Consider the following 14,919-nt stretch of genomic DNA (forward strand, 5'->3'; position numbering starts at 1 on the left):
GATTGCCGTATAAGAGTAACAAGATCGAATTTATTTAGATTTTGCGGAACTTTCATTAGATGTGTTTGTAAAATAAAAAATCTGACGGTAGCTAATGTCAAAATTGATTTTTGTTCAAAATGCCGGACACAATACGCATTTAAAAAATTTTTTCCTGCCATTATATCAATAAAATCGTGTATTCTATAATAAATCCAGGAACTTTATTAACATGTATCGAAAGAACAAGTGTTCCACCGATTAGACAATTTGTAGTTATAATATAGTAAATTTTTAATGATTAAAAACAAATAAAAAATAAAGAATACAAATCCTAAACAGTATGTATTATTAGAAACGTAACAATTGTTCAATGTAAATCATCATTTGCCTGAAATGTAAATGTTTTCATTGCACATCTAATCGCGTAACAAGTCTTTACAATCGACTGCCGTTATATAATTTGTTTAAACAGCACGTAATAGAATAGCTAAATGATATTACCAGCCCTGCTATTACGTAAAACATTTTTTACCAAATTGTTTTATACAAAATTAGATACTAAACTCATTTAAAAAATTGAATTTTAACGTTATAGTAAATATTGATCGATATAATTTTAAAGAGTGCAAATTTTTAATTTGCGTAATGAGGGATGCGAATTGTTGCAAATAATGAAAGATAGATGTCGCTGCCAACCAGTTTTCCGATGCCATTTTATTTCAGAATTTTTTAAAATTCGTAGATACGCATTTCGACAAATTCTAGACAATTGTGTAACATATTAACATAATTAATAAGAAATAATCACATTTTTCATCATATACATATTTGAACAGACAGAATATCCTCTCTGACTTGAAATGGCAGCAATGATACTGCAATCGCACCACTACAGCAATACAAACGTAACTATAGAATTTTCTGCTACTAGAATTTATCCATTCCATATCATTCCATATCCATTCTTCGTATTTTAACAATTTTACGAATCGTAATTACATGTTCGAAACAATACAATTATCAATCTCGTAGAATTCTTAAGTTACATAAAGCAACTCTCTACATCGATGCATAAACAATGAAACTAGTCAACCGCCTATCACAGATATCACAAAAGAGCCGTGCCTTTGTAATTGTCGAAATCTAAACATTACTGACGCAATTGGAACTTTTCCTTAATAAACAAAACAGTTTAGAGACAGTCAAATCAAATTTTCAGTAACACTCGGTACTTCACTATCACCGTTCGATATATCTGTTCGACAGAGTGGCAATTATCTGCTAATTAAACGTCATTAATTAAACGATATCCAATCGTTTTATTTTAAACACATTGTCCGCCGTAATAGTGGATATATTTTCAACCGAATTGAGTGAAAAATGGCCGCAAACGTGAGAACAGGTGAGTTTATCCTCGAACCTGTCATTGTTCGTAATCTTTCGATAGATATTGTTTCGACTTGATGACGAGTACAAGTGTCAAAATCTGTATCGCGACCGTGTTTGAGATTATTTGAGAATTTTGATTTTGCGTCATACTTTTGGTTCGGACGTTAAACCGAACTGCAATTGCGATTCTTTAAATTTTCATTGTTATCGCCGTGCCTTGGGAATCCGTATTGCGTCAAATCACGGCCCATATTTGATAGCGGACTTGTAATCGTGGCGTAGAGGTTCGTTTATTTGAAATACAAGTTTTTTTTCACGGTTCCTATTGTGCATCTGTTTCTACGCATCTGCATCTGCGCTGTGTAACATGAATGTGTAGGAGAGAATCCGTGCGATCGGTGCCTGGCCGTATCATTGCATGCACGTGATAGTATGTGTTAACGAAGTTGCTTTTTAAATATCATCACGTTGCGTGTTTCATTTTAGAAATGCGGATCCCGACGCGGTCAGCTCCTCGTCCACCTGTCAATTCTTCTGTACAAAGAACTGCCGTTTGGAATAGCTCGTAAGTTTTCTATTATTTTATTAAAACAAGTACAGTACTGTCGTATTACAAACAGTTTTTAAAAAACACTTACTTGTAACCAACCTTCCGATCATGTTCTTTATGTTTCAATCCACGGTTGTCTATCATTTCACTTTAAAAGTTCAATTGTGCGTGTAATTTAGATGTAGGGTGGTAAATAAGCGTTATTCTATTCCGTCTTCGTACAGAGTGCACCAAAATAATGGAGTTAGTTACAATTGTACTACGTTGTGTATCGTAACTAAATCTGTTATTGTGTTCTTCGTGAACTATTTAACTTTGATTTGAAATATTTTCACTGAGGATAATAATGTAGATTAGAGAATGGTGTTAAGGGGGTAGGACTCGTGTCTAAATAGTAAGGGTGCAGGATGCACCGTCTCATTTCTTGATCATTCAAAGATGGTATTTTTCAGTAGTCAAAAGTGCTATTGCCCTCAAAAGTCCTATTTTTCCATTTACGAGGCATAATTTGCATTATTCGGCAGCATGAAGCTATCACAGCTTTATGACAATATTCCGAATAATACAAATTATGCCTCGTAAATGGAAAAATAGGACTTTCGATTAACTAGCGCTTTTGGCTAATAAAACATCTCGCACCCTTGCAATCCTGGAAATGTGAGTCTACCCCCTTAATAATATATTGATTTTGTTTTTCTAGTTAAATATATAAATTGTAACATTCAATTCCTTTAATGCTTACAGAAATGATCTTTTTACATCTACTTTCATGCAACAACCACTTCAAAAGAAAAAGCCACCTCCTCGGCCACCACCACCAAAATTTAACAAGAATTATGTACAAAACCAAAAGGATAGATTAAAGAAACCGGTATATAAGACATTTTTGAAAACTCTATATACTTACATTTTTATTTACTATGATTTTGATTCCTTTGTTTTAAATACTTCTCTAGGCAAGGCCAAGAGAACTCTTGACCAGTCTGTTCGGAAAGAAGAAGAATGACCATCATTCAAACACAACACAATTGCATAGTCAGATACACAATACGTTAATGCACACAGAAACCATGAATGGATCAGTCTCTCTAATAAATTTGAGTCCACCGGAATCTCCAACTTTTACAACTCGTTCGAGCAGCGATGGTCTCAGTATAGACAGCTTCGGCAGCGATGGCAATTCAAATCCATCTGTGTTCACAAGTAGCGGAAACACATCTCAGACAGAGAGCGCCTTCGAAGATGATTTCGACTTTTTTGGAATGACCACTAAAAAAGTATCGCAAAATGATCCTTCTCAAAATGATCCTTGGCAAATGATGTCAGACCCATTCGGGCCGATAGAAATTACAAATCATAATGCGTTGCAACCTGTCAAACATGTTGGAGATGCATCCTTCTTTGCTTTCAATACGAATAATTGTAACCAAGTGCCTTTTACTCAGTCCTGTCCAAAACCTGTTCAATCAATGCCGACCATTATTCGCGCCAAACCACCAAAACCAGCTGCACCGAAAATTCTACAAAAGAAACTAGGACAGAAGATCGATCAGTTTGAAACTCGGTTGAATTCGTTAGGCAAAGAAACAACAGGGCCGTATATTAAACCAATGACTTTAGATTTGACACAGTCATGGCCAATTGACACTAAAGATAGTCCATCGCCACCGATGCCTACGATACCACCACCTGCACCACCATCTGAATTTTTAATGGAAGAAGATTCTGCTCCTTTTACAGACAACAGCAAAGAACCTTATGGAATTGCACTGTACGATTTCCCAGAAGAACGCGAAGATGATTTATCTTTTAAAGAAGGAGATATAATATATTTAATCAAGAAAATTAATGATGATTGGATGGAGGGTAGAATAGGAAGTCGGCAAGGAATATTTCCGACCAATTTCATCGACATTAAAGTACAATTACCCGGTTTACCGGACAACATCGTTACCGCTATTTATTCTTTCAAAGGCGAAACACCGGAAGATTTAACGTTCAATGTGAGTCATTTAAATGTATACACACGTTTTAGTCATCGGAAGTCTATTAATAGACTCTTTAATAAATGTCCTACATCTGAAACAAGTTTAATAACTGTTTTGCTAATAATTAAATTAAATTTTTGTAATTTATATGTGTTGCAGGAAGGTGCGAAAATCACAGTTTTATCAAGGTTATCGCAAGATTGGTATTACGGTGAGTACGACGGTCGGAAAGGACAATTTCCAATAAATTATGTAAACAGAATTCCATGCAATATTCCTCCATCACATTAATCGTCATAATGCACTAACATTTCGATATCCGTTTTAATAGATATCTATTTTTCCATTAATTTTTTTCGTAGAAGGCAAGAGATTAAAAGTTTAATGTTCATAGTTCAAAGTGTGATTTTTTAAACACATCGAACGGATAAAAATACATCTTTCAAAATCGTATTCACAAAAAGACTGAATTATATGCAATCACGCGTTACTTTCGCAAATTTTTGCGAAAGAGCGACTTTTTATAAGTTTTTAATCAGATTTTTCAGCCTAAAAGATTATTTTTCGAGATTACAATTTTAAATGGGTAAGATATAACTCATTACGATACATTAAATGTAAAAGAGATCAATCTCCATCCATATAAAGTGTATATTTTCACTTTAATATATGAACATATTTGCAAATACGTGGAAAAATACAGATATAAAACTTTGTAACAATTTTTGTTAATTTTAAACATAAGTTTATATCGTATTTTATACGGTTGCGTACAGAATTCATATTCTTACGATATTCTTAAATGTCAGTGCCCGACAAGAAATATTTACGTTGTGATGTATGTAGATATTATTTAAACTGTTTCTTCCCCCTAAACAAAGTTGACAGATATTGTTGTGTATATTGAGAATAGCATAATAGTTATAAGCATTAACTTTTTGCAACACAGTACCAACGTTCACTGTTGTTATATTATCTGCATGGAGTGATAAATCCTTAACCCAGTGATGTGTGGCATAAATCTAACGTGTTTTGGATTTGAACAGCATCCATGCTAGCCTAAAATCGATTCTCATTTCAATAAAAGTATTAGCTAGAATTTAATTTTTCGTATTCGTGATTTTCGAACGTTTTAAAATTGTAGCTTTTTATATTTTAATTATTCGATTGATTGTAAAACAATTAAAATTTTGTACATCGATGTGCGAGTCACATGTAAATCAATTCCATCTTTACATATGTACATAGAGTATTTTTGTTTATGTAATAAACATTAATATCATATTTCTGCAGATATTAAAAATAGCAAGTGCTGCAAAGGCTTTGAGTAACGTGTCTTATACTAGGATAAATAGTAATTAAGGAAATAGAGCAATATACTAATGAGTTACACTTTTATTTCGTATGTAATTTACATTTAACATATATCGAATTATATTTCGTAATCTAATAAACGCGTATTGAGCGAGTTACCAATGCAAAAGTAATGCAGTTTACAATTATAAACATAATATATATTAGTTTCTAAGCATGTAAAAAAAGGTTTTTCTTACATGAAAAAAATCGTATATTTTAGTGTAAATATATGATTCTTACAATGAAACATAGTTAAATATTCAATTCGAGAATGTCTTCATGAATATTTGTTATCTATTTTAATGTGGTATGTATGTGCGCGCGCTGTGTGTGTAAATGTGTAAATACGACGTGTGTTTTCCAATCATAACGTTCGCTAAATTATTATAAAATTGGCTAATGTCAGCGGAAATACGACCTGCAGTATTAATAAGTAATAATTCTATGAATTCTCCGTGATCTTTATTGGGACCAGATATATTCGACTTATAAAGTTAATTGTAATTGTAACCGGAATAAATTAAAAAACTAGGGTTGCTATAATAATGATTATATATAATATAATCCGGGCGCATACATGTAATGTATCTTCAAATTTATTTGTTATATAAATTTTTCCACATATGCGAAATAAATTATTTAACACGCTACATAACAAAGATACTGATTGTAAACTAAATGGAGTAATAATAACAACAATGAAAACGAAATGGGTCGGTTAAAGATTGGAGTAATTGTAAAAACTTGCCATGAAGTATATGTAATAATAAAGTACACGATAAAAAGATATGTGTATGCAAAGAAATGTTTTATGATGTTTAATACTAACAGTCTTTGGTATATATTATCGTCTCTGCTCCTGTCCTATTATTTAAATATCTCTAATAGTACTACCATTGTTCTGAACAGAAACACTATTGTTAATAGAATGTTCGCTTAATGTAATCGCTCTTATTAAGAATACATTCGAACATTGCATAGATTTTGTCTGCATAGGATATTTCGAACAAGACACACACTTATCGATGTGTCTGGTGCATACTGAAAATATTGCATGCTTGTAGTGCCGCGTTTTTTGTATCACAACATTCCTAAACTTTTCACCTGTAAGATAATACAAAAAGAAATTAATTGCAAAATTCCAGTGGTACACGTGGAAGCATAAACCGCGACACCATTTTAATAGCATTTTCTCTTTCAACCTGAAAAATAGTAAAATGCTTCAGAACGAAACCCTTTTAGACACACAGTGACTCAAAAAAGTATTTGTACGCCCAATTATTGATTACAATTTCTTGTCAAGAAATAACACATTGATATGATGCACGCTTTTTAGTGTTCCATTACAAATACCTTTTTGACCCACCCTATAAATAATTGAATTTGTTTTCTCTAATGTATATTTGTATACCAGTGTATATATTCTGCTTTCTTCTTTGGCTCGGAAGCAGGTTCTTTGATCAGTATAACGTCCCAATAAAGTTCCAAGGTTTCGACAATGCCCAGGGGCAATAACAGCACTAAATAAACAGACGATACTACAAACAGTATTCTAGATGTATGATGCGTTTTGTTTGCTCTCTGCTTGAAATTTTCTAGGGAATAACGTCATTGAAGATGCTTATATATTTCTATGACTATAGTATTCCAACTATTACACTTACGAGTTAACTGGCAGTGAATTCTTTCAGTTTTTCTCATATGGAAAATAAGCAGAATGTTTCCAAGAAATATAAACATTAAAGGTAGCCACGTTGATAAAGCTATATAAAAGTACATGGCACTGCCCCACGGTTTGATCTTTTTCTGGCACGGTATGAATTCAAAAACACTGTCCGTTTCATATCCTAAGGAAGGCTATTTTATAATACTTTTACAATCTCACTGATATATTCGTTAATAAAATATGTTTACCTCCAGAGTATAACTTTGTTAATGATATTACAAAACTGGTGCAAATTAAAGTGATTATAGTTATCATTTCAGAACAATTGTTACAATGGCCAGGTATTCCGAAAGGGAATATAATAGCAAAGACTCGTGTCCATGTAAGCGCTACGACCAGCCATGTCGATGTAAATTGGAAGAATTCCATAGTAACAGAATTCAGACTGCACAGAAATCTGCTATTCTAATAAAATAATAACTTTAAGCTTAAATTATATATTCGAAACAAATTGAACAATTAATTTACTCCGCTTACCATGAAGAGATTATTGACAAATGGAAAATGAGACTTTGCGATACCCACGGCGTAGTTGAAAATTAATGCTCCATTATCGGATAATGCAAGCGCTTTCAGGTAAAGAGACAAATTTGATTCGCAGAGTATAGGAGTGCTTAGCATCACAAAAGAAACAGTGTTTAATAACACACCTACGTATGTAAACAACATTAAATTCAGTATTAAGCAATGACTCGGAAGAACTTTGTATTATCTAAAAATCGTACTTACCAAGAATTATGATTAACGGTGTAATGTATCCAAGCAGAAAACGCACGATATTAACAAATGGTTGCAATGATAACCAGTAAAAGCGTACTTCACAGGGCCACACATTTTCTATGTTGGGTTTTGTGAAATTGTAAATGAAGTCCAAAGTTGTTAACGGCAGTGAACATGACAGATTTCTTCTGTTAAGCAATATAAAACAAAATTATATGTGGAAAGATGTTAACGAACAACATTGTGTGATTCCCAAATACGTAGACTATTCAACAATTATTTCCTTTTACAGTTGACGGAGCAGAGTTTCAACTATGATTTAGATATATATTTAAACATCCTCTCACCTGGTATCATTATTCATTAAAAATTGTGTAGTTTCTACACTCTGCAACAGCACGTATAATATCAGTATTAATATGCACACGTTTGTATTGTTTAATGAAAACATTTGTGAACATGCACTATTTTACTTTATGGGTAAGATATGAAAAGTTTCATCGAAACATAAACAAACGAGTTATAGAAAAACGTTCCTGAAGGGCACTTAGTATAGTGCGAAGAAAACGTTGCTTAAATTCTATGTGGCTTCTCCTGACAAGCACTTTTCACTGTCATGACTAATAATGATGTATTACTTCTTATTAACAGCTGTAAAGGCAGCTGTTGTCAATTATCATAACACAGAATTATTCCTGGCAAATATCATTTGAATGCAGATAACAACTTACATACATACCTCTTATGTGCCAGTAGGAACAGACTTGCGTCTTGTGTACGCTAACAATAAAATGCAGATCTATCTGCCCATCCAATGATAAAGCTCCTGTGGTACACGTAATTATATATAGGTATCTCCCCTAAAGTTTATATAAGCTAAAAAGGTAATCAGTTAGAGAAGAATTATTTTACTGATTCCATTACACCTAGTAGGAAACATTGTATTATTGAATAAATTATATCTGTTTTGTTTTAGAAATTCTTTACAATTATTTGCTTGAAATAACTGTATAAATAAAGTGAGTACATTTGTTTGCAGCAAATATAACAAAATTTATTTCTGTTCATGATTCGAATCATAATATTATAAGCACTAAATAAACATAAAGGTAACGGGGGAACAGATGAAAGAATTGCGGAGAGATGGAACTGTGATATGCGTGTAATGTTATGTAAAACGTTTGTTACTATAAGAATTCTTACTTTAATTATACATATTCTATAGGAATTATCTTCACTTCATACAAATATAGTTTGCAATATATTTTTAACATACATTATGTAAATTTATAATTCACACAAATCCATGAGTGAAAGGCACACATTGAAACCATAGTAGTCTAATCTTTATTTTCACAATGCTATTAAATACTGCTTTTTTTTAAAATAAATTTTCAAATATACAATCCGTTCTATCGTCTTCTTCGCTAAGATAGATGATTAGTTTCCAACTCTTTTTTCCTTCTTAATTACTTCTCTACAAACTATATCGTTACATATATTCATGAAGCGTAATTAACGTATGGTTGTAGCGCCCCAGTATCAGTTTGCTACATACTCCAAAATTAGTTGCAACAGATTAGGACATTTGTTACCAAAGATTTAACTGTTATTCTATTCAAATCCAGAATTTAGAAGAAGAAATAAACCCTAGGGTGCCTCAATGATGATTAAACAGCGGATTTTATGCATTTATGGTAAAAATTATTAGGTGTACATTAAAATAGTAAAAACAATAAAAGAATTTAAACATATTTTGAAAGAAAATAAATTTCTAATTCACTCCACTTTGTTACAATGCAGGTAGACAATTTTTATTTTGCATAAAGATCCGCTGTCTAATGATGATTGTGAGATTGTTCATGATCAGCGTGGATGTATTCTATTATAAATCGAAGCTTGTCTCGTTTTAACACTTTATCTACTGGAAACTTATTAGTAGGTGTTTCGATAAAAAAATTTTAAATAATAGTTTCAAGGCAAGAGTGGGATTATATTGCTAAAAACAACTTATTTTTGGCTTGCGAATAAAATTGCTATTAGTAAAACTTATTTTTTAATAGACTGTTAGGTCGTCGACGGTAGGTAAAGTGTTAACTAAAGTGGGAAATGTAACAATTGCCGGTCTCGCGAGAAGGATTGGCATATCGTCCGATTCCTAGGTGTCAGCGGACATGTCCATATTGTCAAAGAGCTTGCCAACAACTATGACTAGTCCGATATGGAGTACCATGTCAGAGAAGATTATGGGCTCTGTGTCATAAATACAGTGAGAAGAACAGACTTGGAGATAACTACTCAGTAGGCAGTATAAGATAATTTCTCATCACTGTACTATCGAGGAGGGGGATTGGCAAGTGCTGCATCTTTTCTTTTTACTTGAACATGATTTTCTTTAGCTATCAAGTCCCATAAAGGGAAGGAGAGAGAGAGAGAGAGACAGATAGAGAACACTTTCTCGTTAGGCAACAACTGATATCATAGCAGAACTAAAAAGTATCTGAATTATAAGTACGAAGCTTGTGGCATGATCATAGTGTCCTACCTTGAGGCTGAAGAATATAAATTGTAAGAATAAGAAATTAATGTTTCTAGGGACGTGTGTGTTATTCTTCGTTATTGATTCTCTATCAAAAATATATATCCCTCTCGTTTCTTAAATTTTGTATATGTTGGTAAGTACTATATAGGGTAAGTCGTTTATCACCTAAATTTACTTGGTAAACTATTTTATTGTACAGAAATCTTTCAAACAACAGTTGTTTGGTGGACAACAAATAATTTACAAATAAATTTAGATGGCACAGTCAAACGACTCGTACTATATATATGTTGACTTATAATGTCGTACCTTCCCATCTTACGCCAATCCTCTCTATTACAATTCCAATATATAAATAAATTTGTATATTTTCAAAGTAATCCTTCATTTAATAACAATGTTTATTTGTTCGAATACTAATAAATTCGTCAGACTCAATACACACTTCGAAATAATTCTATAATATTGTGAACTCTCTATACTTTCTATAGTTGTTCTTTACAATATCAGCTTACCAGTATTTTCTTTAAATATTTACGGTTTTTTCGTTTTTAAACATATTTACAGTCACACTCATGAAAATGTGTAACATCTTTCTGACTTGGTCTACAAAAAAATGTATAACGTAAGTAATTTACTATTTATAACATTAATATGTATATTAATGTATAATCAACGAAAATGATTAATTTCATTCTTTTTAGCCCTATCACTTTACTAAATATAATTACAATAATCAATTATGATACGTGTCTGAATGTTAATCAACAAACGACCGACTCCGTCCTGATTTCTTGTGTTTGCCAATGCTATATTTATATTTACACATTTACGCGAACCACAGGAAATACTTGCATTCTATCTACATCAATAAAAGTAATCAAGTTTTGCCGATAGAAAAAAAAAGGAAAAGGAAACATTGATTACACGTGTACATTATAAATACGCTGTTTAGAAGTACGTTCACCTTAATATTTATCGATTCTGCACAGTACTACTTAATTATAATTTGTTTAAACACACAAGAAAAGCAACTGTTCTTTACGCTCATGGTTCCATTGCACAGTACATCTCAAAATATTTTTCTATGTTATATCGATTTCCGAATAATGATTCTAAGACTCACATTGTGTATAGATTACAGCTAGTCGCATCGTTTTCATTGATGCGATTTTAAACGTATCTTTTGAACTGTGTTTTATAAAACGATCTCCTTAAAATATAAGTGTAACATAATGTTCCTTAATTATACTTCAGAAGATGAACGTTCGTATGAATCACTGTACTGGATATTAAATTATTATTCTAATATAGAGAAACTAATATTACAATCAGACTGTGAATGTTTATGTATTTCATTTTGACCAGCAAAACGCAATACACGAAACAGTTCGACGAAGTGTAATGTTTACGCTTTTACAAAATTTGTGTCTGAAATGATGTATCCGCATAAACATCCGCAATCTAACTATAATCTTTAATTTTGCATATTAAGTACACACCTTAGAGAAATCAAAAGTTCTTTGTCGTGCTTATGGATAAAAACTACAAACACAAATACATGTAATTTTTAAGAGTTGTATAATATACATGCTTGAATTGAAAGCTAGTCTTATATTCTCGATCACAGCCACTGAATATAGCAACACAAAGAACTGTAATACTTTCCAACTTTCAGCATGTCATTTAAATTCCTTTTAAAATTTCGTTTTTTCCTTCGTAGTATCGAAAGTGCCCTAATCGAAAAGTGTACATTTTGGGAAAGTATTAACAAAGATACGAAAACTGTTCAAGACAATTACATGTTAATGACTAGCAAACTAGACGTCAAGCAGTATTTTAAACATGTATATCTCCCTGGTTTTTTATAACTATTCCAGTGCAAAACGGTAAGTATGGAATATGTATTTTCAACTTTGAACGGAGAGCAATAGCAGGAAAAAAAAGTAAATAGAAACCGAACGAATTATCCGTATATTTTTGTACCTAGTCAATTAGATGATTTTCAATAGATAGAACTAATGTAGAATAATTCATTCCACTTCGAATTTCATTGAAATTATTGTACTGTGCAATCCTACGTGTAATATTTACAAAAATATGCCTCCTGCGAGTGCTATCTATAGTGGCATTCTTTCATTTATAATTTAAGCCAGAAGTGTACAGCTTTTTGCATGTCACAGACTTGCACCGATTTGCTACGTGTGTACAACTTACATAAGAATCCAGATCTTGACTTTAGTCGGGTTTGTATATGGGTATTTTTGGAATAAATTCGATTAACAGAACCTGAAAGGTGAAAACAAGTAAGTGTTTTGCTTATACATAAACAAGAATCAATATATCTATGTATAAGAACAGCTTAGACAATGATGTAACTAGAGACAGTGTGAGCTCATTAATTTAAATACGGTTTGAAACATAGTAAAGCCTCTGAATGAATTATTAAAACAATGTGTAGTAAGTCGACTGTGGATTTTATGCATTTACGACAAAAATGATTGTGTGTAACTTCAAGCGATATACAGATTCAAGGAATTTAATAATATCTAGGCATTATTTGCAACTTGTTAAGACTATTAAACAGAGTAATGAATCCCTGATCGGCTCCTGTGAATTGCAATTGGTAGAAATCAATTATTTATTTTGCATAAAGATCCACAGTCTAGGAATAATTTATACTGCGTATCCTGCAGCTTATTCTTTTGTACATTTACTTACATATTCCATCATAGACGAAGTATCGCATCTTTGTTTCGCCAGCCTCCAATGTAATCCAAGTTTATGATATAGTCTACTGTTTTCCCATTCTAATAATTTGTTTAACGAGTGCTGTGTCTACGTGAAAATGTAAAAATTAAAAAAACACAACCTTTATCACCGTACTTTTGCGAATTTTAACGTGAGTAAGATTTTTGTAAAAGAAATACGTGAAGAATGAGATCGATAATTTAACGACGTTCGAACACTTACTCTTTTACTTAAACAGATGACAGGCCAGAGGGAACAACCTAACGTACAACAACAGCAGACACAGCCACAAAACAACCACTTAACATTAACGGGTAAAGTTTTTTTCAACACACTGTTTATTCTCATAACAGTTGCTTTGAATTCTTCTGGGGCAACACGTGATACCAGCTCATTTGGAAACCCCGATTCAAAACAATTGCTAAGACCGAATCTGAAAAGTAAATCTACTTATGTATATATACCATCTACTGTATCGAACCAAAGTTCTTCATTCTCTTGTACAAATAAATATTGGAAAATACAATATAGAAAGAATACACGATTATTTCTTTTTACAGTTGGTATAATTCTCAAATATTCTTAAAAACTACATTGCACATATCAACTTTACTTACAGTGGCTCGTGATAGTATTCGAATGCCCACCAAAGTCAGGGTAAAACAAGACAGGGATTATTTTTGCCACTCTGGATAAATAGGATTCTACTATACAAATTTTTTGTGTGCTCCCACCAAATCCATACATTGACCTCGTGAAACATTTGTGAGTAGAAATCATTAAAGATTTTCAAAGTATGAAGTTATGTAAAATCTAAAATAATTAGAAAGCTAATGCATAGCACGATACAACATGTATCGTTGCAACAAATGCTTCATAACTTTTACAAATATTATCCAATTCACTTTATATTTTACACGTACATTCTTAATACTCGTGTCTTACAATAGCTATAACATTACTTTCAGAACTCAAGTCTGATATGCATATTTTTATTGTTTAAAGTGTAAACATTTGTTCGAACGCTTTACCTACCTATTAATAGGCATTCAAATATCCTTTTAAATAACAATTCCAAAAGAAATTATTACAGTACGTTATTGACAGTGATTCCTTGGCATTCGATTAAAATGATTACAGCAAATGAGAAATTTATTCAGAAATCCCTAGCTCCGAACCACAGACTTTCAAAAACAATCTAATACCCACCAGGCAAGTAATGTGTTAATAACAAGCATTCGAATACTTTCTCGCCACATTGTATGTAATTTGAATATTGTCCAAAGTACAGAGAATGATGAATACAGGTGATATCTTCTGTAAAAAGAGTATGCAGTATCGTCTTTTTGTTCTTGAATGATTTTGGAGCCCGCGTGTACGTGACGATCGAAAAGAAACAATAAAATTTTTCTTACACAGTCATGTTTCCAGCTCCCCGAATAACTATGGGATCTGGCACCATTGTCACGTAGTGTTCCTCCAAATTCTGTTCATTTTCTTCCTCCTCCTCGTAGATCGCGTCGAAATCTGCCATTGTGTGATATTCGACGGTTCCCGCTCTACGAACAACACGATTATATCGTCGCTGGGAAATGCAGAACGGACGCTTTTCTCATTTAGATTTTCCACGGAATCGCAGCGCGTGCACGTCAACGTTTAAGTGTCATGCACAAACATTTTCGCGGCCGCAGATCATAGGCCAGACAGTAAACTTTTCGCTGAAAGTGGCTCGTAACGACACCATTCACAACACAACACACGATGCGCACTGCGGATGCTCACAGCTCATCAATTTTTCATTCAATGCGTTTCAGGTTGGCCAACCTACCAGCGTTCGTTCTCAAACGAGCTCGTGGCTCGTAGCAGCTCGTAGCGAACACCGCTCCATTCAAATTACGCGCGCTACCGAAAATTC

General features: G+C 32.7%; 3 protein-coding genes across 6 annotated transcripts; 1 reads left to right on the forward strand and 2 right to left on the reverse strand.

Annotated features, from left to right (window-relative positions):
- The first annotated feature begins 715 nt into the window (after positions 1-715).
- On the forward strand, positions 716-6,070 carry L(3)05822 (SH3 domain-containing lethal (3) 05822). Of its 3 annotated transcripts, none has more exons than XM_076423279.1 (5): positions 716-887; positions 1,858-1,936; positions 2,666-2,792; positions 2,878-3,924; positions 4,069-6,070. In XM_076423279.1, the coding sequence occupies exons 2-5, from the start codon at positions 1,860-1,862 to the stop codon at positions 4,198-4,200; spliced, it is 1,383 nt and encodes a 460-aa protein (XP_076279394.1). In that variant the 5' UTR covers positions 716-887; positions 1,858-1,859; the 3' UTR covers positions 4,201-6,070. The 3 variants fall into 3 exon arrangements, with proteins under 3 accessions (XP_076279394.1, XP_076279393.1, XP_076279395.1); XM_076423278.1 differs by lacking the exon at positions 716-887 and adding an exon at positions 1,243-1,384; XM_076423280.1 differs by lacking the exon at positions 716-887 and adding an exon at positions 1,424-1,655.
- On the reverse strand, positions 5,439-8,604 carry LOC143208673 (uncharacterized). Of its 2 annotated transcripts, none has more exons than XM_076423282.1 (7): positions 8,059-8,604; positions 7,721-7,899; positions 7,469-7,641; positions 7,180-7,396; positions 6,930-7,112; positions 6,677-6,785; positions 5,439-6,467 (listed from the first exon to the last, which is right to left on the reverse strand). In XM_076423282.1, exons 1-7 carry the CDS (start codon positions 8,160-8,162, stop codon positions 6,137-6,139), a joined length of 1,296 nt encoding a protein of 431 aa, XP_076279397.1. In that variant the 5' UTR covers positions 8,163-8,604; the 3' UTR covers positions 5,439-6,136. The 2 variants fall into 2 exon arrangements, with proteins under 2 accessions (XP_076279397.1, XP_076279396.1); XM_076423281.1 differs by having other exon boundaries at positions 6,677-6,860; positions 8,059-8,212.
- A 3,602-nt stretch (positions 8,605-12,206) lies between these two features.
- On the reverse strand, positions 12,207-14,799 carry LOC143208681 (cysteine-rich hydrophobic domain-containing protein 2). The gene is made up of 4 exons (XM_076423301.1): positions 14,420-14,799; positions 13,227-13,437; positions 12,975-13,091; positions 12,207-12,542 (listed from the first exon to the last, which is right to left on the reverse strand). Exons 1-4 carry the CDS (start codon positions 14,536-14,538, stop codon positions 12,492-12,494), a joined length of 498 nt encoding a protein of 165 aa, XP_076279416.1. The 5' UTR covers positions 14,539-14,799; the 3' UTR covers positions 12,207-12,491.
- Positions 14,800-14,919: the final 120 nt, after the last annotated feature.

Source organism: Lasioglossum baleicum, chromosome 5, assembly GCF_051020765.1.
Source record: "Lasioglossum baleicum chromosome 5, iyLasBale1, whole genome shotgun sequence".
Taxonomy (NCBI): domain Eukaryota; kingdom Metazoa; phylum Arthropoda; class Insecta; order Hymenoptera; family Halictidae; genus Lasioglossum; species Lasioglossum baleicum.

Coding starts and splice junctions, on each gene's coding strand:
- LOC143208681 (XM_076423301.1), bottom strand. CDS start 14,538: ATGGCAGATTTCGACGCGATCTACGAGGAGGAGGAAGAAAATGAACAG. Junction 13,092..13,226: donor TCATCTGTTTAAGTAAAAGA/GTAAGTGTTCGA, acceptor ATTTTCACGTAG/ACACAGCACTCGTTAAACAA. Junction 12,543..12,974: donor CTTCGTCTATGATGGAATAT/GTAAGTAAATGT, acceptor TTCACCTTTCAG/GTTCTGTTAATCGAATTTAT.
- LOC143208673 (XM_076423281.1), bottom strand. CDS start 8,162: ATGTTTTCATTAAACAATACAAACGTGTGCATATTAATACTGATATTA. Junction 7,113..7,179: donor AACAAAGTTATACTCTGGAG/GTAAACATATTT, acceptor AGCCTTCCTTAG/GATATGAAACGGACAGTGTT. Junction 6,468..6,676: donor AAAGCAGAATATATACACTG/GTATACAAATAT, acceptor ACTATTTTTCAG/GTTGAAAGAGAAAATGCTAT.